Source organism: Zophobas morio, unplaced genomic scaffold, assembly GCF_036711695.1.
Source record: "Zophobas morio isolate AGI-343-1 ecotype UQ-CSIRO unplaced genomic scaffold, CSIRO_AGI_Zmor_V1 ptg000017l, whole genome shotgun sequence".
NCBI classification, from domain to species: domain Eukaryota; kingdom Metazoa; phylum Arthropoda; class Insecta; order Coleoptera; family Tenebrionidae; genus Zophobas; species Zophobas morio.
The window spans coordinates 12,256,767-12,281,865 of NW_026972122.1; the positions used below are offsets into that span (position 1 = coordinate 12,256,767).

General features: G+C 36.0%; 5 protein-coding genes and 2 long non-coding RNA genes across 8 annotated transcripts; 3 read left to right on the forward strand and 4 right to left on the reverse strand.

The window, feature by feature from the left end:
- Positions 1 to 3,519: 3,519 nt before the first annotated feature.
- On the reverse strand, positions 3,520 to 4,375 carry LOC135130327 (uncharacterized). The gene is made up of 3 exons (XR_010280730.1): positions 4,285 to 4,375; positions 3,932 to 4,218; positions 3,520 to 3,880 (listed from the first exon to the last, which is right to left on the reverse strand). It is a non-coding gene; the product is annotated as an uncharacterized LOC135130327 (long non-coding RNA).
- Positions 4,376 to 4,503: 128 nt separating this feature from the next.
- On the forward strand, positions 4,504 to 7,669 carry LOC135129934 (uncharacterized). The gene is made up of 3 exons (XM_064057202.1): positions 4,504 to 4,516; positions 4,672 to 4,743; positions 4,950 to 7,669. Exons 1-3 carry the CDS (start codon positions 4,504 to 4,506, stop codon positions 7,214 to 7,216), a joined length of 2,352 nt encoding a protein of 783 aa, XP_063913272.1. The 3' UTR covers positions 7,217 to 7,669.
- A 539-nt stretch (positions 7,670 to 8,208) lies between these two features.
- LOC135130325 (uncharacterized) lies at positions 8,209 to 11,322 on the forward strand. 2 transcript variants are annotated; one of them, XM_064057691.1, is made up of 3 exons: positions 8,209 to 8,533; positions 9,097 to 9,532; positions 10,335 to 11,322. In XM_064057691.1, the coding sequence occupies exons 2-3, from the start codon at positions 9,192 to 9,194 to the stop codon at positions 11,245 to 11,247; spliced, it is 1,254 nt and encodes a 417-aa protein (XP_063913761.1). In that variant the 5' UTR covers positions 8,209 to 8,533; positions 9,097 to 9,191; the 3' UTR covers positions 11,248 to 11,322. The 2 variants fall into 2 exon arrangements, with proteins under 2 accessions (XP_063913761.1, XP_063913760.1); XM_064057690.1 differs by lacking the exon at positions 8,209 to 8,533 and having other exon boundaries at positions 9,058 to 9,532.
- A 4,717-nt stretch (positions 11,323 to 16,039) lies between these two features.
- On the forward strand, positions 16,040 to 16,907 carry LOC135129935 (putative nuclease HARBI1). The gene is made up of 3 exons (XM_064057203.1): positions 16,040 to 16,157; positions 16,215 to 16,393; positions 16,446 to 16,907. The coding sequence occupies exons 1-3, from the start codon at positions 16,040 to 16,042 to the stop codon at positions 16,905 to 16,907; spliced, it is 759 nt and encodes a 252-aa protein (XP_063913273.1).
- Positions 16,908 to 17,137: 230 nt separating this feature from the next.
- Positions 17,138 to 17,595, reverse strand: LOC135130685 (uncharacterized). The gene is made up of 3 exons (XR_010280829.1): positions 17,472 to 17,595; positions 17,314 to 17,409; positions 17,138 to 17,264 (listed from the first exon to the last, which is right to left on the reverse strand). It is a non-coding gene; the product is annotated as an uncharacterized LOC135130685 (long non-coding RNA).
- Positions 17,596 to 17,643: 48 nt separating this feature from the next.
- On the reverse strand, positions 17,644 to 18,197 carry LOC135129936 (uncharacterized). Its single transcript, XM_064057204.1, has 3 exons — positions 17,979 to 18,197; positions 17,683 to 17,923; positions 17,644 to 17,650 (listed from the first exon to the last, which is right to left on the reverse strand). Exons 1-3 carry the CDS (start codon positions 18,094 to 18,096, stop codon positions 17,644 to 17,646), a joined length of 366 nt encoding a protein of 121 aa, XP_063913274.1. The 5' UTR covers positions 18,097 to 18,197.
- A 2,411-nt stretch (positions 18,198 to 20,608) lies between these two features.
- Positions 20,609 to 24,535, reverse strand: LOC135129937 (uncharacterized). Its single transcript, XM_064057206.1, has 9 exons — positions 24,361 to 24,535; positions 24,111 to 24,258; positions 23,400 to 23,835; positions 23,180 to 23,356; positions 22,742 to 23,035; positions 22,347 to 22,497; positions 21,993 to 22,061; positions 20,918 to 21,382; positions 20,609 to 20,838 (listed from the first exon to the last, which is right to left on the reverse strand). The coding sequence occupies exons 1-9, from the start codon at positions 24,533 to 24,535 to the stop codon at positions 20,609 to 20,611; spliced, it is 2,145 nt and encodes a 714-aa protein (XP_063913276.1).
- Positions 24,536 to 25,099: the final 564 nt, after the last annotated feature.

Genomic DNA, 25,099 nt, shown 5'->3' on the forward strand with positions numbered 1-25,099 from the left:
ATAAGTTAAAATCAAGATATGTATTGTGGTGACCGAATTTAAATCAAAATTTTCGCGCTGAAATTAATTAACAGCGGCGCGAAGTCACATTTGAATAATTTGAATTTGAAAAAAAAATTCAATCACAAAAAAAAGAAATCGTTAAACATAGGCAATCAGGTGCACGGTAACGCTTGCAGAATAGTTGGATAGTAGGTAGCGCTAGGGGGATTTTAGTTAGAGGGTTGGTTGGTTGGTTGGTAGAGAGAAGGCGGCATGTCGAAAGCATGATTCATTCTCTTTCTGTTCGGTGTAGTGGATGCATGGTGAAAAGAAGAAATGACGCTGTAAGGAGCTAGGTTTAAATTAGCTGGTTTGGTAGTTAATAAAAGGCAGGAAGCCTTTGTTTAACGACAATTAATCGTAACCGACGTCGCTCAGTTTTCCCCAACCCGCACGGCTAATTCTTGCGGCCTTTTAATCTAAAAAGTGCGGACTTCTGTTCAACGCGAAACACGTGCTGTAAATTTGTTTTATTGTTTGTAAATTCACCAATCAAGTTAGTTTTTCTTAATCGTCAGCTAGTACAAACACAATTTAACAATCAGGATTATTTAAATAAACCACTTGCTAGAAGACTTCATAAAATTTACGTAGTCAGGAAACACCTTTGTTCTTTAATTACGAATAGGTTTCTGGATGCATATACGTAAGTGTTACATTAAAACACTTCTTAATTCTTCACACAAGATTGCTAATAGTTCATTTATGGCAGTTAAACAAAATTCATTATACTGCGAACTGGCGGGGGGTTAAAACAATTTCTTCCCTTAAGTGGTTATCATCGTTATTATCGTCGTTATCATGATTACATCACTGGGGCATGTCCTCACCACGTTAAAGATTGATTACATCATCGAGGCTTGTCCCCGCAACGCTAAAGATTGATTACATCATCGAGGCTTGTCCTCGCAACGCTACAGATTGATTACTTCATCGAGGCATGTCCTCGCAAAGCTAGAGATTGATTACTTCATCGAGACATGTCCTCACAACGCTACAGATTGATTACTTCATCGAGGTATGTCCTCGCAACGATGATTGGATATTTGTCTGTTTATTATGTGTTTTATTGGGGTAACTACTTCGCGGTATTCTAAACTCTCAAAGTAATTTTTTTTTTTGAAGTAATCAATCACTTAGATCATGACATAATTTGACATAATGTAAACTTTTTGTTTGAATCGTTGATAAAGTGTGGTAATTATGTGGCAATTATTAACCTCATGTAAATTTTTTAACTTTGCAAATTTTCACCTCATACAATATTTCTCAATCTCACAGTTTTAACTACAGTATTTTTCCTTTCTTGTATAATTTTCATTGAACGTAAATTTCATGCTCTGCAGTTTTAACCTCACATAATATTATTATTTGCACAAGTTTATTTCACACCAGATCTTTTGTTTTTATAAATCTTTGCTAAGTTTTGTTTTGTAAATATTTTGTTGATGAATGTATACCGTATAAATTATTTGATGTCCAATTTTAATCTCACATAAGAATTATTTGTTGTTTAAAATTCCACAAGATTGTATGGCGAATTGAAATGTTGTTTATTGCTCGTTGAAACTTTAACACTTGTTCAGTGATTGTTAACAACAGAGTTATAAGAGATCGAACATTTAAAATGAAAGTGAGGTTAAATAACACCGAAACACGTAGCAGAAGCCTAGCGCAGCTCGTAGTGGAGCCTAGCGGGATTTGTCGTGCTATCTGCACAAGGGGTGCAGGCTTTGTATAGAGTCAGTGGGAGCGGTCTGGACGACGTGACGCTGTCAGCCCGGACCGGGAGCCCCAAACTCTGCTTGTGCTAGAACGCCCCAGGGATATTTTTGTTGTGCTCCTGTTAACTGCCGTAACTTTAAAATTTGACACCACACGCCCGTAATAACTTGTGTATTTGCATCCAGTTTCAGATTTTGCTTTGTTTTTATTAAATTTCAAATTTAAAAACATGTGTAGGATTTTGTGTTTGTTCGGTTTTCATATGAGGATGTCTGTCAATTCGCAAGTGTCTTTTCTTTCATATTTTTACGGTGTTTCATTTGAAATGTAATATGTCGGTGAATATAGCCCTAGGGGGTTTTTGGAGATGAAGAACGATCGCGACTCGGCCCTCCTGGGCCGCCAGAAGGTCATGTCCAAATCACTTTCGCTCGTCGCGTCTTTTCCTCCTAGGGAGGGGTGCGATTTTAGCCCCTCCCAAATTTTTGTTTATTATTTCTTGCGCTGAAAGAAAAAAAAGACACAACGTAGGTTTCCATTTTGTAAGACGATCACAGCCAAGGCCAAATTTAAATTTTTGAATCTTTCGCGGGCCTTTCAAACTTTTTCAAGGTCAATTTAAGGCGGGAAGTTTGGGTTACCACAATGCATTGAAGAATTTCAAAAAATGCAACTCTTCTAGTAATTATAACTTATTTAAATACTATCGTTCTCAATCCAAAGTCTTAATATCTTCAGCTTATAAACAGTATTTGTCGGATATTCAATCTGCTTTATTCCTGCTGTTACGACATCAGATAATCAAGAATTCTGCACTCCTGAGTCAATCGTTAATGCTTTTGGTGATTATTTTAATAGTGTATATATCATCTCTAATCCAGTTGTTAATTTACCACCTCAAACTTTTTTCATTCACTTGTAGTTACACATTTTTGGTTGGAGAAAATTTTTTAAAGTCCAAAAATACACAGCTGCCGTCGATGAAGTTCCCAGCTTTCTGTTAAGGGACTGTGCTTCAATCTTCTCTACACCACTTTTTCATATATTTAGTTTAATATTAAATACTTCCCAAACGCTGACTACTTTGAAGAAATCATATGTTTGTCCCGTCCATAAAAAAGGTGGTAGAGATAACATACAAAATTTATCATTCCATCTCGTTGTTATGTAATTTTAACTTAATTTCTGAAAAATGTGATATTTATTTTGAATCTGAGAAACATTTATTTGTTTAATTGTATAATTAAGTTACGTGAAACTAAATAGTTAAGCATTCTTTTTTCTTTGTTAGTATTTTTTAGCTTAGTTAGATTTCATTTTCCTTGCATTTTTTTTAGTTCAATATTATATATTTCTTTTAATTGGGTGCGAACCCGCTGAAAATAAATCTATTATTAAGACCCACCACTGACCCGGAAATGACCGGCATTCAGGCAAGACTTCTGTCATTACGGGTACTAAGACCAAGTAATGATATGCATTGATTAGATTATTATTATTATTATTATTGTTATTATCATTATTAAAAAGCTTATTGTCATTTCCCAAGATTTGTTATTTATTTCTTAGTGCTGCCATCTATTGCGGATTTTAACAGCGGTCTGGCAACGCTGGAAAGAGTTAGTACCATAGAAAACCCTACTTTCCCCTAACACCCCCACACCACCAAAGAAACACAACAGTTTTATTTTTATCGTGTTGCTAAGTGCATTTTGTAGCTGTTGTGTTGTGTAGTGTACAAAAAAATGTAAGTATACAAATGTTTTCACTTTATGTTCATTGTTTATAGCATTATTATAACAAATGTTTGTAGAAAAAAGAATGGAAGCACAAAAAACGCACAAAACTTGTGCAATTTATAAATGTGGGAACAGGATGGCCCCTATATTTAGGTTTCCACATCCGAAACGGGGTCTAGATAGGTTTATGGCATGGGTTAAAGCCTCCAATAACCCAAAATTCGAGGGTTTAACAAATGACCAAATTTATCGGAGAGGGTACATTTGCTACCAACATTTTCGGGCTGAAGACTATGTCCAAGGTACACAAAGGCTGCATCAATCTGCGGTACCAACGATTTTGCCTCCTCGAGGTAAAAACAAATTGAAAGTCACTACGAAACAAATATTAAGACATGTGTACTTACAGATGATACTCTACTTACATCACCACTGGAGGCAAGTAAAATTGATGCGTCCACTGTAGTGCCCCAGACAACTGATCTCATCTTCCTGACCCCAAGGAAGGAATGCCCTGATTTCTACTCCATGGCGAATTTATCGCCACGTATTCGACGAACCCCACATTCTCAAAGTATGTAAATATTACAAGTGTTTTACTATAACATGAACGGTTTTCCATTTTATAGGTTCAACTACTACACCGGAGCGTAGAAATATACGGAATAGTGGCATTCAAGCCCGACAACTGAATTTTGGAGGTATTATAATGCTAAAAAATAAATGGCAAAAAAAATAATATTATGACTTACAGAGGAGAATGGGGTCAATGAGCTACCTTGCGCTGGACCTTCAGGGCTACAAAGTAATTCAAAAATCGGTAAGAAACTGCAAAGTTTGATACCATAATTTCGTAATTCCAAAAACAAATTTTCAAACGATTACAACATATAAAAATGTGGTAGATTGTTAAACTTTATCACGTGTTTATAAAACAATCTGTGGTACAGCATAGCGTCATCTCGCGTTTCTACCAACCATATGTCACGCATATGTCATGTGTCAAATAGGTGAAAAAGCAGTGGCGTAACTTAAGGTATATTGATATACGTTAGGAGTATTTTTTTTCACCGTGTGATTTTAAATATGTATTTTTGTGAATTTAAAAATAGTGAAAATAAAATATTATTAGTCTCAATAACAAATATTTATTACTTATTTTTAGATTTTGTTGGAAGCAGAAGTACACCACTTAGACAGACCCGGGATGTTTCTCTGAGAACTACAACGACTCCACGTATGTATTTTAATTTAATGAAAACTCTTATGTTCGTTTACTAATAATTTTTGATTGTCTATCTAATTTTGAGCTAATAACGATAAGCATAATTTGTTTAAAGATATTAAAGAAACTTATAACTGCATGTAACATAATTTTCATTGAACAGAACTGTACATAAAGTAAAAATGATGCAATTAATTAATACCTGTGTACATTTGCAGGTAAAATTTTGGAGCGCATAGGCGTAAAACAGCGGACAACGACCAATTTTACGTCTAACGAAGTAAAACTCTACAGAGAAGCAAAACGCCTGCAAAAACAAGTAGGCCGCTTGCAAAAGCAGGCTGAAAAGCGGAGACATGACCTACAGTCCGCAAGGAAATTTGTTCGGGATCAACGATTGGTTGATCTCGTAGAAGGGTTGACTCCTGTTCAGCAGCGGTTTTTCGAAAATCAGATTAGGAACGTAAATCGTAAACCAAAAGGCAGGAGTTTTACGTTTGAGGAAAAGGCAGACGCCATTGCCATATGGAAACATGGCCCGAAGACGTACAAACTTCTGTCTAAAATGTTTACGTTGCCGTCTATTGACACTCTGAGGGCAACCCTAAATAGAGTTCCAATAGAACCGGGTATCAACAAACCCATATTCGAAGTTCTCGGAAAGCAAGTACGTCGCAAAATGGACCCCAAGTACAATCTGTGTACTCTCATCTTCGATGAGATGTCCATACAGCCTCACCTTGACTACTTGCCTTGTGAGGACAGAGTTGTGGGTTTTGAAGATGACGGTACAACAAGGACGGAAAAAATTGCAGACCATGTTTGCGTCTTTATGCTTAGAGGAATTTTTGGAAGGTGGAAGCAACCTGTTGCTTTTGCTTTTTGTAAAAGTTCTTTAGCTGCCGTAAACATTGTCCGTTTTTATAAAGAGATTGTGAAAGAAGCAACAGCGATAGGCTTAAACATCATTGCTTCGGTTTGTGATCAAAGCACTACAAACAGTGCTGCAATCGATATACTTTTGCAGGAAACCAGGCGACGTGCTATTTTAGAAAATGAAGAGGAAACTGAAGAGAATGTGATAAAAATTGGTGATCACAAAGTTGTCCCTCTCTTTGATCCTCCTCATCTTCTAAAAAGTATGCGGAACAATCTTCTCACCAAAGATCTGCTTTATGTAGATAAAGCAGGTGTGGAGAGAAGAGCTTCTTGGAGTTTTTTTGAAAAGGCATATGGATTAGATCAGACGCTGGGTGACAACCTAAGAATGATGCCAAAGATCACCATAGACCATGTGAAGCCTAACTTAAGAGGCAAAAAAATGAAAGTTCGTTATGCTTCACAGGTCTTTAGCCGTAGTGTTTCTTCTTTCATAAATCTCTGTTCCAGCCGGACATTTGGGGGAATCCTGCCGCCTGATGCTCAATACACTTCCGATTTGTTTATGTTCATGGATTCTGTCTTTGACAGTGTTAATGGAGGATTTGGAGACTGCGGTGGTAAGAACTTACGTAAATTGGTAGGAGTTAAAAATTACCATCACACTTGTTGGCTAGAAGGGAAACGCATGTTCAGCAACATGAGATTTGTACCACGTAAAGCTGGAGACCGAGCAAAACCCCCAGTTTTACAGGGGTGGTATCGTACTTTAAATGGTTTTATGATTATCAAGGAAACTCTAACGAAACTTGGTTATAACTTTTTCCCAGCAAGAGCTTTTAACCAAGATCCGTTGGAAAATTTTTTTGGTCAAATAAGACAATATGGAGGACGATATACAAATCCTACTTGTCGAGCATTCGTGCCATTTTATAAGTCATTGATGATGAAGAATTTTTGCTCCTATCATTCTCGTGGCTCTAATTGTGAACAAGATGAGGACTCATTTGTGATCACAATTCGGGAGTTTCTTGGTCTTCAAATAAATCGGAAATGTGTCGAAGATCAGTGGAAACCGCCACCAGTTCCTGATACTGTAACGAAGGATAAACTTTATGACCAGAATGTTATAGGCTACATAAGCGGATTTCTAGTCAAACATATGTCAAAAGAACCACTTGGCTGTGAAATCTGTCGATCTAACTTAAAGCACGATGGGGATCCAGATATACAGTATCATGGCTTGGTGGAAAAGAAAGAGTACGATGATAAAAACAGACGGTTACAATATACGAATGTGGGGGTGATTAAAACTCTGATTGAGACTCATAATCACCTGCGCATTCTTTTACCGTCTGCAATTTATCATTCTTCTCTTTCTAGAAGGATTATAAGCCACCTGCGAACTACAATTGATTTTGATTTTCAGGAATGCTTGCATACCGAAGAACTAAAAACTAAACTTTTCCATTTATTTGTAAGAGTGTTTATCTTTGGATACATGAAAAAACTGAGTAATATAGTATTTGGTAGGCAAGAACCGAACAGATCAATTTCGTTGGAGACAGAAATGCAAAAATTATATTTACGTTTTAAAAGAAAATAGAACATTTGTATAATTTTGCATTTTGCAGGTTATTAATCAGCTTTGTTTTGTGCATACCAGAAGAAAATGATGGCTATATGAGGTTAAATATTCGAACATTACCACCGAGATATATTGTACTGTGATACCTAAGGAGGTCGAAATTGCAATCTCCAGATTTTCATTGAGTTGTCTAAATCTTTAACCTATTGTTATGTTATCAAAGTGATTGTATTGTCACATTTCTTAAGGTATGAACAAAAAGTGCAAAGGCAGTTTGCGTTTCTACTGATGGGAGATTAAAAATTAATTTAGTTTTAAAAAGTCTCAGACTTTATTTTGTTATTTTAATGTAGTGGCTATTTTGTTAAGAATATTCTGCTTGCAACAAATACATGTTTTTTACTTGCATTTTAAAAATCTACACACTTTTATTAAGTTGTATATAGGTAATAATTAGGTGTGTATATAGGTATGTACTATTTGTTCTATTATTTTAAATAAAAGTACAAATGTAAGTTATCAGGGCAAGCCAGTTTCATTATCTCGTTTATCATGCGATTTCTGTTCAAAATATTTTCTTATGCTGTTTTATTTTGCACTGTTTTCTTTGACTTTTTGGTACTTTTAGAATTTTGTCATATTATGGTATTTTTATTGTTATTTGTAGTAGTATTTTCATTAATTATTCAATGTTACGGTTAAATATATTGTTTGGAAAATATTCCACATTTTTTATTGTACTGTTTGTGTCTGTGTCTTTTTATATGTTGGTTTCAAAGCCTATTTTGGCATTTTGAAACTAACATATAAAAATGCACAAACAATGTTTTCCCTTTAAATATAAAAAAAAATCTATTAGCAAAATTCCCTTTCAAATTTGGCGCCGATTTTAGTTCCGTACCACACCAGTAGAGGCGTTCATTAGGAACAACATACAAGCATTGGAGATCGTATTCTATAGTGAGGGTATTCTATGGTTAGTACCGCGTGCGCGTTCGTACATGCTGGTTTTGTTGTTCGTGGCTGTGTCTGTAGCTGTGTTGTTACTTGTTGTGTTCTGCTGAAAGAGTTTTCGCATGGTTTTCGTATGACTTGTTGCACACGACGGAATAGTTGCACAACTTGCACATATTCGTGATAAAACGGTTTATAGTTGCAAATTTCCTCCTCTGGCTTAGCGAAGAAAGCGTAAACAGAAGTTTAATGTACATTGTGTTAAACATCTTCAGTGTAAACTTGTGACTATGCCTGATTGGCGGTGATCCGAACACTCTCCAGCTCCGCCTTGGAAAGCTTCCGTGCCCTGAGTATTCTTGGCTGAATTCATGAGATTACGTAAGTCTGTAAATGTTTTTGATAGTATTAGGTCTAATTGGTGGTGTTTTGTTGCAAACAGTTTTTTGAGGTTATAAAATTTATTTTGTGCATTACAATTCTTTGACAATGAATAATGAGTACTATAAAACCGGCTCACTTGGATTGGGAGCATTATGAATTCTAAGGAAACCAGCTTGTACAAGCAAAATGTAATGTAAAAAAATTATCGGGGAGTTGAAAGTTTCCCAACATACCGTTTAATTAGTACAAAAAATGTTGGTTTTCGGAACGATGAAGAAAGTTGGTTGTTGTAGGACGCGAAACTGTGTCCCGCAGTCTTAAGCTCTGGTTTCCTAGGGTAGCGGTACTGTTATGTAGCGGCCGTAATATGACGGTGAACTACGTCACGTAGCGTTGACCAAAAAGACGGTTGTTGTGACGGTGACCACTGATGTAAACTAACAAGACGGTGTCGGTCCGTAATTAATTTAAAAATTATTTCCCTATGTTCTTCGGAGTGTTCTGATTTATTTTATTTTTTTTTTTTATTTTTATTTTTATTCCATTACGTCCCCCAACAGGCACCGAGGCCCAATTACAGGGGAACGGGACATACACGTTACACCCAGAGCCATGGCGGGAATCGAACCCACGACCCAAGGTGTAGCGGGCAAGCATGATGCTAACTAACCCACCCCGGGTCCTCCTTTTTATAATGATGGATGATCTAGACTTGGCACTATTAATTGTCTTGGAGGATGAAGAGTCATCAGAAGAGGAGTCAAAACGTTCAAAAGAATCTGATATATTCAAAAACCGTGCAACAGAAGGTGCATATGAAATTTTAATCTGTCGTCACCTGCACTGCAACGAAGAAAAATTCAGGCAATATTTTCGCTTAACTCCAGTGTTGTTTGATTACGTTCTAAACTACATCAAAGATGATATTACGTCAAAACCATGCAATAGAAATAAGAAGCCAATATCGCCTGAACAAAAACTAAGTTTATTTATAAGGTAGGTACATTTTTATTTTTTATTAGAGTGGCGTAAATGTATTTGACTCATCAGGGGAAAATGATGCGTTGGAAAAGTAATCACCACAACTACTGGCACTTGCTCTTGATGTCGATGGACTGTGATAAGGACTTATTAGACTCTGCTGCTCCAAATATTTTAACTCTGCATTACCGACCAATGTTCCAATATGCATCCTTAATTGTGCCTGATCATATGGTGGAAGCTTTTTTACAATCTTTGCCATAGAACAAAAAAAAGTTCTGTTTCATCTTTCTCTGCAACTGCTGGTGTCGGTTGTCTCTCAGCTATTTTTTTAAGCAACTGCAACCGTTCATCAGAACTTTTTCTCTTCCTACATTTCTGCGGCGTACTAGGCACAGTTTTCCAGCGGTCGCGGTCCTCATCTGCTTCCTGAAGCAGGTCATTTTCGGCACCATCGTTTGCGTAATTTACTTCATTATCCACTGACTCCTGTGTAGCTTGACTTTCTTCGGTGTCCGTATCTTCTGTTGTAACAGAAACAACCTCACGACCAGGGATATTAGTAATTGTGCTAAAATTTATAGTATTAAGTATAATAGTAGTACCTCAAGACTCTACAAACCTTGCTTTTATTACTGAATAGCTGTCTAAAAATGACAGCAAATCAGACCTCTTTTTTGCTGCATCACCACTTGAACCAGTGCCTGGTTTTCCTCTTCGTCTTATGTAGTAGTCCCTTATATAAGCCCACCTTTTGCAGCAGTCGACAGCTATAAGCAGAATTGTTTTTTATTTAACAGCCCAACTTTTTTTTCAGGTATTTAGCAACTGGAGAGTCATTTAGATCATTGGCATTTCAATTTAGAATATGCCATTCATGGATCAGTTTCATTATAAGACAAGTTGCGAACAGCATTATCAATAACTTGTTTAATGTAATTATGCCACCACCAACAATGGAGCATTTGCGAAGAATTTCTAATACTTATATGTCTACTTGGAATTTTCCAAATTGTGTTGGAGCCATAGATGGAAAACACATACGAATAAAGGCACCCAAAAACAGTGGATCCACCTACTTCAATTACAAGGAATATTATTCAACAGTTATGCTAGCGATTGTAGATGCAGAATGCAAATTTGTAGCAGTAGACATAGGTTCTTATGGTAGAGAAGGAGATGCAGGAATTTACTTGAAGAGTACATTTGGAAAAAACATTCTTAATAACACATTTAATATTCCTCCACCACAAACACTGCCGGGAACAGGTGATGTGGTACCACATGTGATTGTTGGCGATGAGGCTTTTGCTTTACATGCAAATTTGATGAAACCTTATCCGAGAAGGCAATCACAAATTGATCCATTGAAAGCTGTATATAACTATCGACTATCTCGAGCAAGGAGAACAACTGAAAATACTTTTGGTATATTATGTGGCTATTTTAGAATTTTTTTCCAGCCGATCGCCACTGCTCCAAAAACTACCGCCAAGTTGATTACTTGTGCCTGCATTTTATATAATATTTTACGAGAATCCAAGGTTCTTGCTCCTAATCAAGTTAATTTTGATGATCCGCTTCCACTACCTGAAGAAAACTTAATTCCTCTGGTAGCAAATAACATTCGGGCACCACATTCACCAATACAAATTCGTGAACTATTCAAAAATTATTTTAATGGAGCAGGCGCTGTCGAGTGGCAGAATAATTATTACAGACAGCATTGAACGTCCGGATTATACTTCATCTAATATTTATGCATTAATATGTAAACAGATATGTTAATAAAAAATATATATCTACGTACCTGTTTTTTGTAATGTCTGACCGATCTCAGCCCAAAGATTCTGTTTCAATTGGGCCTTCCGATAATCTTTGCATTTTACATTGAAAATAATCTCGTGATTTCTGACAAAATCAATCAGAATTTCATCCTGTTCACTGCTCCACGACATCTTGGGAAAAGAAATTTACCACCGCACAAGCACAAAAACGTTGCAACAAGTGTTTGCTGCCGTACTAGCGACCGCCAAAAACATGACGGTGCCGCTTTGTAGTAGAGCGGTGACGTTCACCGTCAGCTAAAAATCCAAGCAGATTTGAATGTATGTGCACGTTTTATGTGACGTCATTCACCGCCACATTACGGCCGCTATATTCCGGTACCGCTACCCTTGGAAACCCAAGCTTTACGAGGTCCGAAAACACTTGTATTTACCAGAGTACAAGCCAGTAAATTGCTTGTAAAATTAAATAAATTTGGCAAAGTAACGTAAAAACGACAATATTTTTTTTAACAAATTTGCATTAATTGAATCACTCGATTTGCTTAATTATATTATTGTGATTAACCTATGTGATTAACTCTAACGGAAGTGGTTAGAGATATATGGTATTTGGGAATGAAATTTTTGGTATAATTTAGGAAATATCGTTGTACCCTATAAAATTTGATTGACTATTTCCCGCACATCATGTAAGCCAATAAGAAGCCTTGAATTTAAATAAATCAACCAATCAGAATCGAATTAGGCGATAATTTTGCACTAGTGCAATTACCGATAATTTTTGGTAATTTTTCTTAATGAACGAATTTCACAATTTTATAATTTTACAGAATTTATTTATAATAATTATTGATTGTACAATTGTTATATACATATTTGGAATTTTTACTTTCCTCTGGCTTATCTCCTACTGTTTCTTCTTGTTCATTTTGCCTCATACAATCAACTAAGGTAACATGATGGTCGCTATCCAGCTGTAAATAAGATTTAATTGAAGAGGTACTAGAATGTCCAGTAATTTTAGTTATTTGATGCTCTCCCACACCAGCTTTAGCTAAACAAGAAACCACAGTAGATCGATTGGAGTGATTTGTGATTTTAATTTTCTTCGTATCCAATCCTATTTTCTGGGCAGCAGATTTAGTCCATGTAAAAATTTGGTTTCTTCCAATAAGGCAATTCTTAAAGAATCCAACAGAATGTGCACTCTTCCATAAGGGATTCACTGTTAAAAACAATCGATCAGTGGTAATATTTTTGCCTTTTTTGTCCATCAATTTTTTAAACAATCTGTAAGTAAATAAATTGCATTAATATCTAATTATTGAAAAAATCAAAATTACACCTACCTAACTGGACAAGGATCAGAGTTTTTCAGATTATTCGTTAACCACTTCTTTTCGCACAGTCGTCCGGCTCCACCTTGTGCTGTTTTTTCAAAAATAGGATCGTAGATTATACGTCCAGTTAACTCGCCAATATTATTTCTTTCTTCCTTGAAATACGTAACCAAACATTTAGCCGCTTCCCCGCCGCGCCAAGCAAGTTCACATGCTGCTATGTGATAAAATTTTCGTTGCAGACCGTCTGGTGTTTCTTCATCCCAAAGACCAACAATTTTCTCGTGTTCCTCGAGAGTTAAATTAGCTGCACTACGTTTTCTTTTATCAATATCACGCTGGAGTTCTTTTCGTTTTGCGTCACGTGCTTTTCAGGCGCCTGAAAATATGACGTCTTTGAACGGATCAAACGATACCCTATATTCTTTGTAATATTTCTTCTGCAACAGTTTAGCCACAGTATTCCACATAGTCTTTACAACTTCCTCTTTATAGTCTTCACCATTTAGCTTCTTCATATTAAATCCGAAGTCCTTCATTATCCTGGACAATTCTTCTATAGTTGTGTCTCCATTTAAACAATATTTTCTTTCACTGCAGAAACTCTCAAATTGTTTCCAAGCTGAAGACCTCGATTTTTGGGTATTCAGGGGAACCAGATTTGCAATATTTTTGTCGATTTCGTGCACAGAACTGATTCCAAAACGATCGCACATTTTTGTAATGATTTTACACACAAAATTAATGTTTGTTTACGGATTGCTATTGTTTCTGTTGTTTCTATTAGATACGACACACCACAACAATTTGATTTTAATGTTAGATTATCACTGGTCCACAGCTAAACTCTAACTTTTATTATAGCAGCCAATTATTATTTAATTAACAATTTTAAATGATATTATAAACGGCTAAACCAAAACTTAGCTCTCATTTAAAATAATCTTAAAATATTATACTTTGAAAAATACAAAAATCGCACTATTAAGTAAGTATGTTGTATGTCATACGTGAAATTATCAGTGCATTGACTGTTTGATTTAGAAATATTAAGTTAGTAACTTACGTATCGGTTCTTCACGTTTTCGTGTACTTTTTTGCAGGATTTGATGATGTGTTTCAACATTCTGTCAGCGTGTGTAATGTAGATCGCCTCACAGTACTTCCACTTCCCTTTCATCTTTCTATTCTCCCGAAACTCCAAGAAACAGTTCCATATTTTATTTCTTGGTTTTGTGCGCTTAAGTTTATAACTATCTGAACTCATTATACTGTATTACAACTATTAGAAAACGAAACTTCAAAACCACGCATTCACCGGCAGCGACAAGTTTGTTCATGCAGCAAGTTGCACTGCGCAGTGCAATTGCGCATCAAACCGCGGTCAAAATCTCTCCGGTCAAAATCATGGCGTTCAATTGACGACAATTTCTCGGTCAATTGACCGCGGCACAACCCTAAGTAATTGACAACAATTTTCTTTTCAGTAACATGTGATATTTTACCCACGCTATAGGTTCTTAATGACAATTTATTTTCAATCAGAAGCACAAACTGACCAACATTCATATTTTCATGTGTGGGGAAATCTTCTAGGCCTACACTATCTTCGGATTCGTCAACTGTACTACTATTTGTTCTTCAGCTTCGGATGAATCACTACTTTGTGACATAATCTGGCGTTTCACTTCTGCTACTTTTTTTCCCTTAGTTATTTTTGCATTATTTTCCTCTATCCCTCTAGGGAATATTGGAGTATCTGTCACAATTTCACTCTTTTTACGTCTATTTTTGCGTTTTTTCTTTCATTCTCCCGCTTTCGGTAAAGGTCTAACATCTGAAGGAATAAAATAATAATTTGATGCCGCGGAAGTGCTGGGTTGCGGTGATCCTAAATTACTTTCCACAATAGTAGGTTGCGACAATTCACCATTTCCAATTGAAGAATCTGGGGTTCGGTTTACTCGAGACGATGAGGAAAGAGGACGAGGAGTATTGGGGTGGTGTACCGATTTCATTTGCGGATCTTGTTTTTCGACTGCTTGTATTTGTGGCATTGGTCGGTCAGTTACATACGAACTAAGAAAATCGTCATCACTAAATATGTTTCTGTTGAAGGGCCGAATGCCCGTGCTTCTGAAGCCATTCACTATGTTTTCAGGACTGACTGATTTAGGGTAGGCAACTCCAAAAATTGAAGCTATGTCGTATATCGTAATAGTCTTCCCCGGATGCATCAACATCCAGTCATTGCAGGCAATATTATAATTAGATTTTACTGATTTGAAGACACTTTTGTCTAAGGGTTGCAATTTGCCGGTAGTGTGTGGTATATAGAAATCGGAAAAGTTTTTTTTCTTATAATGTCCAAGCTATATGTGACGCAAACTTGAAAATTCTTGACATTGTAACCCAATGGCCTGGATCTGCAGATGATTCGTATATTTTTGCTAATTCGAGAATAAAACATCGTTTTGAAAATGTGAATTTGGGGATGGTGTTCTATTAGGGAATAAAGGTTATGCCGTAACAAATTATTTAATAACACCACTGCGAACTTTGGTTACACCGGCCGAGAATTTGTTTAATCAAACACACATTTGGACCAGAAATCCTATAGAGAGATGCTTTGGCGTACTGAAAAAAAGGTTTCCTGTACTTGCTTTAGGGATTAGACTAAAGTCTACTAAAATACAGGGCTTTTTAAAATGATTCTAAGGGCATAGTTGGCCATGGATTTCAAAAATCCCGCTTCGCTGAAATTACGCCCGTGATTATGCCTCATTATAAGCGAATTTTCGCGACTAACTTTCTGTAACTGAAAAGTATGATACTGGTAACATCCCCACCTAATGACAATGACGTAATCAACATACTGCGACGATTATCACGAAAATAATGTAATATGATTGACTGTCAAGAAGTGTGACAAGAATGTAAGAAAATATAACCTTGCAATTTGCAAAAACTGTGCAGCATTAAAGTTTTGGTGGAAAATGGAGCCACTCAGCGTAATTAATTTATGTGAACAGTACTTTTTTGATGCTGATGAACTTCTGTTGTGTAACTGGATTCTCAATAAAACAAATGCCACAAATTTGTATATAAAATTACGTGAAACATATTACAAAGGGCCGATTGAAGAAGATTGGTTAATAAATTACCATGACATCATGTTTTTTCGGTTTTTTCGAATACAAAAGTCAACGTTTTTAAACTTATTAAATGTTGTTCTGGAAAATGACAACCATAAGTTAATGAGGAAAAAATATCACGGGGGTAATTTACCAATACCACCTGAGAAGGCTTTGCTTACGTTTTTAACATATATGGCAACCTAAGAAAGTTTATTGTCAATTGGGCAAAGATTTGGAATTGTTCCATCAACTGCAATGAATATAGTGAATGTTTTGCTTTATATTATGTTAAACATAAAGAAGAAATACATATTTTGGCCTCGAACTGATGAAGAGGTAGAACATGTAATAAACGGTTTTACTCATTATCCAAGTAAATTTTTAAATTGTTTGATATTTCAAAATGATTCATGTTCATGTTTTTCTTTAGATGTTTTGGGTGCTATTGATGGTAGCCAGATAGATATAAAAGTCGTGCCACATACTCAACATGGCAGTTATGTTAATAGATATCTTAGACATTCTATTAATGCCATGGTGATATCTACTGCTGAAAAAATTTTGACTTACGTTTTTATTGGATTCCCAGGATCGGCACATGATTCCAGAGTAATTTATATTTTTGAAATTATGGAAGTTGGACCTCAAGTGTAACTTATAGGTCTTTTCGAACTCAACATTTATCCAAAACATTGCAACACATGGTTCGCAGTTCTATTTTCCTAATGAAGAATGTCATATATTAGGAGATAGTGCATTTCCATTAAAAATGTGGATGATGACACCCTATAAGCGTAGACCAGCTTTAAATAGAATTGAAAGACAGCACAACTATCATTTGAGTGCTGATCGTGTTGTGGTCGAACATATTTTTGCCCGCATTAAAGGTCGATTTAGGAGAGTAATATTCATAAACACCTACTTCATTAGCAAAGCTATTGAAATAACCACTGCTGCATGCGTTTTACATAATTTTTGCTACATGAATAAAGATCAGTGGGAAGATGAGCTCTATGAAGATGTTAACGTACAAGAGTTCATTGCAGAAGACAATGATGAAGAAACTCGAAGAGCACAACTCAAAAGGAACCAAATAGCTAGAGAATTATTAAACAATGTATAATATATATTATAGAAAATAAGAAAAGATAGATACAATATGTATTAAAAACAACAAAACATAAATTCTAACGAAGGAAATAACATTGTCTTTAAAATCGTTTCTGTTTTAATTTTCATCTTCACTGGAATCCATTTCGCGTTTTCGTTTTTTGGTCATTTTTTCTAGGATTGTCAGCATTCGGTCTCTCTGACGAGTTTGCTCTGTGAACAGCATATGCATTGCTGCAAAATGCTGATTGCGATCCTGTGCTTCTTGTTGTAAGTGTTTTGTTAAGAATTCTAGATATATTTGGTTGGATGTTTTTGGTTTAATACCATGCTTTACTTTCTTAAATCGATTTTTAATGCCTATCTTTTCCTGTAAACAAACAGTACATATTTAGAAAATCTGATGAATGAAGTTATACCTTTACTTGACTATCAGTGCTTGCCATGGTAGTACTGCTTGTACTTGGTGTGGGATCGTCATAAATGCTAGTACTGGAGTCTTCACCTTCAGTGTCCTGCAAAATACCATAACATATACAAGAATATTTAAGAGTTTCTCCAATGTGGTGCATTTTACTTGTAAATTTTGAGGATGACATTTATGTTTCTCCCCTAAAATCGCATCCAGCTCAAAATAAAATGGGGGGTTATTAATTCGTTCAGTGCCTGTTTTGCGCCTATGGTCTTTACACTTAATATAAGTTTTCTGCAAATTTGCGAATTTTTGTTTATATTTTTTTGCGTCCACATTAAACCCTGCTTCGCGCATTTCTTTGACAATTTGTTGCCATAAGGTTTCCTTATGAGTTTTTTTGCCATTAAAGTTGTCTTTTAATCTTAATCGAAGCTCCAACAATTTGCTGGTGGCAGTCATACATTTTACTGTGGGTCTGCTTTTGGTATACCAAACATTCGCAAGTTGTGTGTCGTCGTTTTCATTACTTGTAACATTTTCAATATCGTCGTCGTTTCCATTATTTGTAACATTTTCAATATGGTCTTCGATAAACGCATCGGCTCGTTCCTGATCTGGAAGAAGTGAAAACAAATAAACTAATCTTTAAATGAGATTTATAAAAAGTACCATTTAATAGAATCTGGGCAATATGTAATGGGACTACACACGAGTAGTCTTCTCCCTTACTATTTATAGAAATCTCCACCAAGTTCTCTTCTTCATTAGCTTCTGGTTCAACTATCATGTCTACAAAATGCAACTTGTGACATTAATTAGTGTTAAAACTTGTTTTAATAAGTTGACCTTTTGTTGACGAACACATTTTTTTTTTCACAAATTAATATAAAATTGCACCATCAACACTCAATCAGTCTCAGAACGCAAATTAATTTATTAGGCGGCAAAGAAAATAACCTAACAAAACTTGAAACACATTAGACCCATTTGACAGATCTACATTTGGTTACCGCGAGATACATGCAACGTTAGGCCGTTAGTGCCAGTATGTTCATGGTAAGGTCGATATGACGTCACAACACCTTCTCCTCTGATACCTTTCCAAAGCGAAAATGTTAATGTTACACGTAATAAGATACCGTAACTTACTTAGTTAGTCGCGAAAATTCGCTTTATGACAGTTCTCACTTGTCACATTAATGTCTAATGTCATTTGTAACCTGTCATGTAAAGTCGTCGTTTTTATTGTTTTAACGTTTTTCCCGTGCGAGTTACGGTAATTCTCGTTGATCCAAGCTCAAAACAACAAAACAATCGTTTTCAAAACTCTTGCTGGTTGCGTACGAAAATCGTGTTTTCCTAACGGCGTTCGGAAAGTGACTAGTTTCCGCACGCTAACCCGTGCGGATAGTGATACTTTTCCGCACTAGTGCGGGAAGTAAAATGTAAGTACATTTCAAGGATTTATTGATTAATGATTACAACCATTTGTATTAAATGTAAAAGAACAATTTATATAGATGTTTTTCTCATTGCTTTCATTTCGATCTGTCCCTTCAGTGGTTTTCATCTCAAACACCTTGCTAACATTTGCTGCCTCCTTTTGTTCGGATCCAACTTCAGCTTCGTTTTATCGGTGATAGTACAACTGTTACGCCAATACAGCTACTTCTGAAAGTTTCTTTACTTGCTTTTCATTGCACCATGCCCAAAATTCCTTATAAGCCTTCTCATATCGGTCCTTACATTTTGTCGGCATTAGGTCTTGAATTGCATTCTCTGCTTCAGCAACTATATCCGAAGGAATAGAATCGCTAGAGGAATCTTTGTTTTCCATCTTCAATTGGACACACAGAACACAACACGATTAGGTATTATTGACAAATATTTTGCGAAAAACTTGTTTGTGTTTAAACAATTGCATTCGCATACCTTGACTACTCAACGATATGATTTTCGAATGTGCTGCGATTTAAAATTTGACGAAAAACTTAATTGCTGAAAGATTTAACAGACGCTGTTAGGAAAAACATTGTTCCTAACGCGCGCGGGAAGTGCGATTCCGAAACTCGCTACGCTCGTTTCAGTAACACCTGCTCTCGTTTCGGAATCGCTGACTTTCCACATTTGTTAGGAAAATAACTATTTTCTGCTAGGAAGCAAAGACTGTGAAAATAGTTTATTCTATTGAACAAGAACAAGACACTTCTTTCATCGTTATGTCTTGTTATCGTAATGGGACGCAATGAAACAAAGAGTGGCTGTATCTTGTAACCGGTTGTAAGCAAGAATATTTTGCCAAATACTTTCAATAATTCAACATCGTTAGAGGCTCACATTAGAGATGTAATCAATAGATTTCGAACTGGCAGTGTCAACAAAGATAAATCTCGTGGAAGACTTGAGCAGAATTGAACAATTGAACAGCGGATCCTAAGTTTTGATGAAAGGATGTTACAAATTATTATTGAAATTAAAAAGAGAGTGAACATGTCTCTTGAACAAAATGATGAACATTTTTAATATTTACTGTGATGTTTAACCGCAATAAATTTGTTTCTTTTTATTGTAATGAATTAGTTTTATTTTTTAAAAAGATATGCAGCATTTAGGCAACCAGTTATACAGATGCGTATGGTCTTTGTCATGCGCCCTTGGGCACTTAGAGTTAAACCTGGGAGGCGGCACGTTTACATGATCTACTGCTACCCTATAATCATTTATAGGAACCCTGTACAAGCACTCATTGTAGCGTGTGCTGTTCTTCACAAGATAGCTTGTGAACTGAATGATGAAGCACCAGACGACATAAATGAGGACGTAGAACGTGAAATTGCTGCAGCTATAATAGATGATGACATAATTGAAGATAACCGTGCACACAACGTTAATAATATTGTTAGACAAACTTTGATTAACCAATATTTTGAAAATTTATTATGATTTATTGTTTTTTTATAATTACATATATATTATATCAAAATTACATTTTGTTTAATTCAAGAGATTTTTTCAACAATTGCAATTCTAAATAATATTTTTCCTGCATGTGCTGCATTCTTAAATTGCATTCTTGCAAATATATTTGATGCCTTTCCTCGTTGTGGCGAAGTTTTTGTTCATGTTCCTCGGCGCAGAAATTCTTTTTGTAAAGCACATTCTGTTTTTTGCGCTGACCACTGGCTTAATTTGGTTTTTAAATTGCCATGTGGTGTACGCAGTGATGTCTTGTTTCTCTTTGGCAGTGGCGTGTCGTGGTTTTTTATGAAGAGGGGGAAGCTGGAAAATAACTTACCAGGCTATTTAAAACTGAGAGGAATTCTCCTAGTTTTCTTTGCAAACTCGTCAATGACTTCGTCGTAGAAATGTTGCTGTAATGCCATTTCTTGAATCAGTTCTTTCTCAATAGACAACAGTGCTAAATGTGAAAACCTTTCTTGCCTAGTTGAATTTCTCATAAATGTTTTTATTCTCTTCAGAGCAGAAAAACTGCGCTCTGTTGAGACACTTGTCGCAGGAATGGTAAGGGCTAATTCACATAATTTTAAAACTTCAGAACAAGCTTGATCAAGTTCACAGTTTTTTATGGATCGCCATAAGTCACTCACTATTTTTGTTTAAACCTTCCGTATTGTACATTACAAAAAGTTCAGAACGCAAGGAGTGAAAATCAAAATAAACTGAATACTTCCTTTTAAGACACTCCAAAGCACTTTCCGAAACTACAGTATGACTATTAAAATCCACTAGTTCTAAAAATTCTAGATTGCTGAAATTTTGAAATCGCGTATCCATGTGAGACGTAATATTGTCAATAATTTCAAAATATAGTCTCTGAAAGCAAGCTCCAATTACAGCAATGCGACTTCTTTTCATGTCTGGTTCAGTGCCAATATCAAACATATGAAATTTATTCCAAATTTCGTCGAATTTTTCCCTCTTGGATGATATGATTGATTTAAATTCGTTAATATTTTTAATACAAAATTTAATGTCGCTGGTTTTATTTTGTAGAACAGCAAATACATTGTCGCAGAAAGGAAATACACTGCGTTTCAAATAAAATGCACCACCTAGAAGGAGTAGGCGTAGAATGTTGAAATTTGGTGGAGAAGACTATTGCACGTAGACAAACATTTGATTAAAATTTCAAAGAAAAAATAAAATGTCTAACACAAGAAATGTTAATAATGTGTTAAAATTCCACGTGCACGAATACAAGACTGTATTCTTCTAGGCATGCTTAAAATGAGATGACCTATTGCCTGCTGGGGTATCTCATTCCAGGCATTTTGAATTTGTTGTAGACATTCTTCCAAAGTCTTTGGAGGATGTGGTAAATTGCGCAGCCTTCTATGCATTAAATCCTAAACATTTTCGATTGTTGATAAATCTGGTGATAGGGCAGGCCAGGGTAAGAAGTTGACGTAATTTTCGTCAAACACTCTTTAAGTTAATATGGCCACATGAGGCCACGCATTATCTTGTTCAAAAGATGTTCTTCGACGGTTCGAGAGATAAGGAAAAAGAAATTGATTTAACACGTTAACGATGTAATGCCGGGCATTTAGCGTGCCTGGAATGAACACTAAGGGAGTACTTCAACAGATGTGTATACCATCCCATATCATTACTCCAGGTGTTAGAGCGATATGACATCTCTGTACAAATTCCAGATTTTACCTTTGGCCTCAAGGCCTTCGAACACGTATGCGTCCATCAGAGTGCCACAAACAAGACCTAGACTTGTTCCTAAACATTATGACATTCCACTATTACAGCCATTGCTGCCTGTCTTGGTACCAGTGAAGCCTGGTAGTTTTGTGTTCTTGTGGTAAGGGAAGTTTGCAGTTTGGACGATAAGATCTCAAGCCAAAGGAACGAATTTGGCGGTAGATGGTACTCCTCGGATTCTGTGCCCAATTGCTGTCATCCAGTCCATCCCGACTGATCGTTATGGTTACCAAGGGTACTGAATAACACTTCTTCTTAGCAAATGATCTTCGCGTTCTTGGGTGACTCTGAAACGGTCGGTACCCCTGCGACGCATTTGTAGCTCTTCGTTGTTCCATTCTCGACTTGTTCTTAATATCGTAGAATCCGTTGGGCCGAGTCTTCTGGTGATTTCCCGAAATGGTAAACTAGCCTCATGCATCCCAATCATTCGCCCTCTTTCAATAGGTGTTATCTGTTGAAAATTACCTCGTGTGTGGACTCGTAGCATTTTTGCAAGCACAATAATGACAAATGTCAAGTAAAATTGCAAAAGAATCTTACTCAAGTATCTTTAAAACATAATCAAAAAATTAATAAAAATCGAATAACACTCGGTATATTATCTAAACAAGTAGTAGTTTTTCTTTCAAATTTTAATCAATTGTTTGTCTATATGCAACAGTCTCCTCCACCAAATTTCTACATTCTACGCCTACTCCTTCTAGGTGGTGCATTTTATATGAAACGCAGTGTATATCAGAAAAACTAATCAATAGTAAATTAAAAATTTTATCTTTGGTCAACAGGGATAAATACCCTCTGGAACAAACAACGGTTTCATGGTTCCACCGCTCTTCTTGATTTAGAAATAATTCAAAAAGTTCTATAAGTGGCTGTCGATATTCGTAAATAGTCTGAACTAATCTACCATTGTAATTCCATCTAGTTGGAGCAACTTTTGGCATTCTTTTATGAACCTCTGAATCTAAAGCACTACTCCTCTTCGATGACTTCGAAAAGAAAGACGCAATACCGCTTAAGTTAGAAAAAAATATTTTGCATTCTTTTATGCTACTACAGGATTGTTGCAAAACCAAATTTAGGCGATGTGCCATACAATGAACAAATAACGCATTTGGATAAGTTTCTTTTACTTTTGCTTGAAGCCCTCCCAGTTCTCCTGCCATCACTGCTGCGCCATCGTAACTTTGTGCTATTAATTTTGAACCGCACTCTAGTTCTTCAATAGTTTTTTGAACTAAATTATAAAGGCTAGATGCTGTTCTTTCTAATGAGATGTTAACAAAACCCAAAAATCGTTCTTTTGTTTCCTGTTTTGGTCAAATATCGTACAACTTTTGAAAGTTGACTTACATTCGCGATGTCTGTGGTTTCATCCACCATAATGGCGACAAACGATGCATCTTTAATTTCAGTTTTTATTCTCTTCAATGCAACCTCCCCTCTGCTCGCAATTAGATCGTTCTGTATCAGATTTGAAGTACCCTTGAACACTTTTGAATTGTCCAAATGAAATTTTAATGGCTCATCATACTTCGCCAATAAATTCAATAAATCGACGTAGTTACCTTTATTTGATGAGCTTTCAGATTCAATGTGATCTCTAAATGCTAACTCATGTTCACCAAGGAAGCATACTACATCTATTAGCCTTTTAAGGATTTCTCGATTTTTGCGTACTTCTTGGTTATGTTGCTCATGACTTATTCGCAACTGATTATCTAAAGAATGCTCTATTATAACTTTTGCAAAAGTTTTTTCTTTAACTATAGCCTGAATGTGAGCTTTACTGCAAGAATGCCTTTTTATGAGCTTATGTAAGTTATTCAGATCAGAGAAGCCGTTTTTGTTCTATAAACTTTTTTCGTTGCTAAAAAGAATGCATGGCCAACAAAATAAAACCGATTTTGTACTGCATCCTTTATAAAACACACAAAGAGAAGCTGTGCTTCCCTAGCTTCCATGGAAAACACGCTACTGCTCTTTGGTACACCTGGAGAATTCCATTTTGTTTGTAAACTTAATCAATTTGATGACACTTCCTCCTGTATTTCATCACTTAACTCATTTTTCCCATCAGAATCATTAATTTCAATGGTGATGGTTTCGTCCACAACTTCAGTGCCTACAATTTCTATGTCATTTTCTCTTGTTGGATGATCATCCATGGCATCCGAGTCAAAAATGGAGTCATCACCCGTCACTTGCTTACCTATAAAAATAATCTTTACTAGCAATTTCACAAGTGTAAAATGTGGTTCACACTATAGGACTACACTAATTGATTTATGTGAGTATTTAAGAGACTGTTTACCTATAATTTCCTTTATTTGAATATCCAGCTCAGTAACTGGTGACGGGTCCGACGGGACCCCACCAGTTCCAAAAGCATTGGATCTTTCCTGTGCAAAATTTCCTTTAGCCCTCTTCTTTAGGTTATTATATTTATTTTTGAGGACAGTTACATCACGTGCGGTTTCGCCACTCATGCTGTTAAATTCAGCACATAGAGCTTTCCACGCTGCATTTTTTTCCTGTTACTGTTAGTATCTGACTCCTTGCACTCAATAATATTCTTATACTTAGCTATCAGCGATATCAGTACATGTTGTTCCTTCGTGCTGAAGTTGCTGGAACGTACTAATTTGGTCTTTGCTGTGGACGACGTTGAACACATTTTCGCAAGTACAAACTGGAAAATCTGAGAAGTGAAATTATTATACGCTGCAGTTACCACGTCACTGTTCTTACCACGACGTAACAAAATCTGTTCTAATAATAAATAATACCTATAATATTTAAAATAAGATCACTCAGGTTTCAGGTGCAACTTGCCGACTTGCAAACACAATAATAACGAAACGCTGTTTGTTTTGAACGCTGTCAAATTATGTATGTAACCTCACCTAACCATTTTCAACGATATTCAGTGCTACCAACTGCTTAAAATGCTTAGTCAACTGACCTGTCGTTAACCGCGCTATGTACAAGCAAATTAGTCTTGAACTCAGATCAAAAGTGACCAACGGATGAACCGTTGGTCATATGACAAG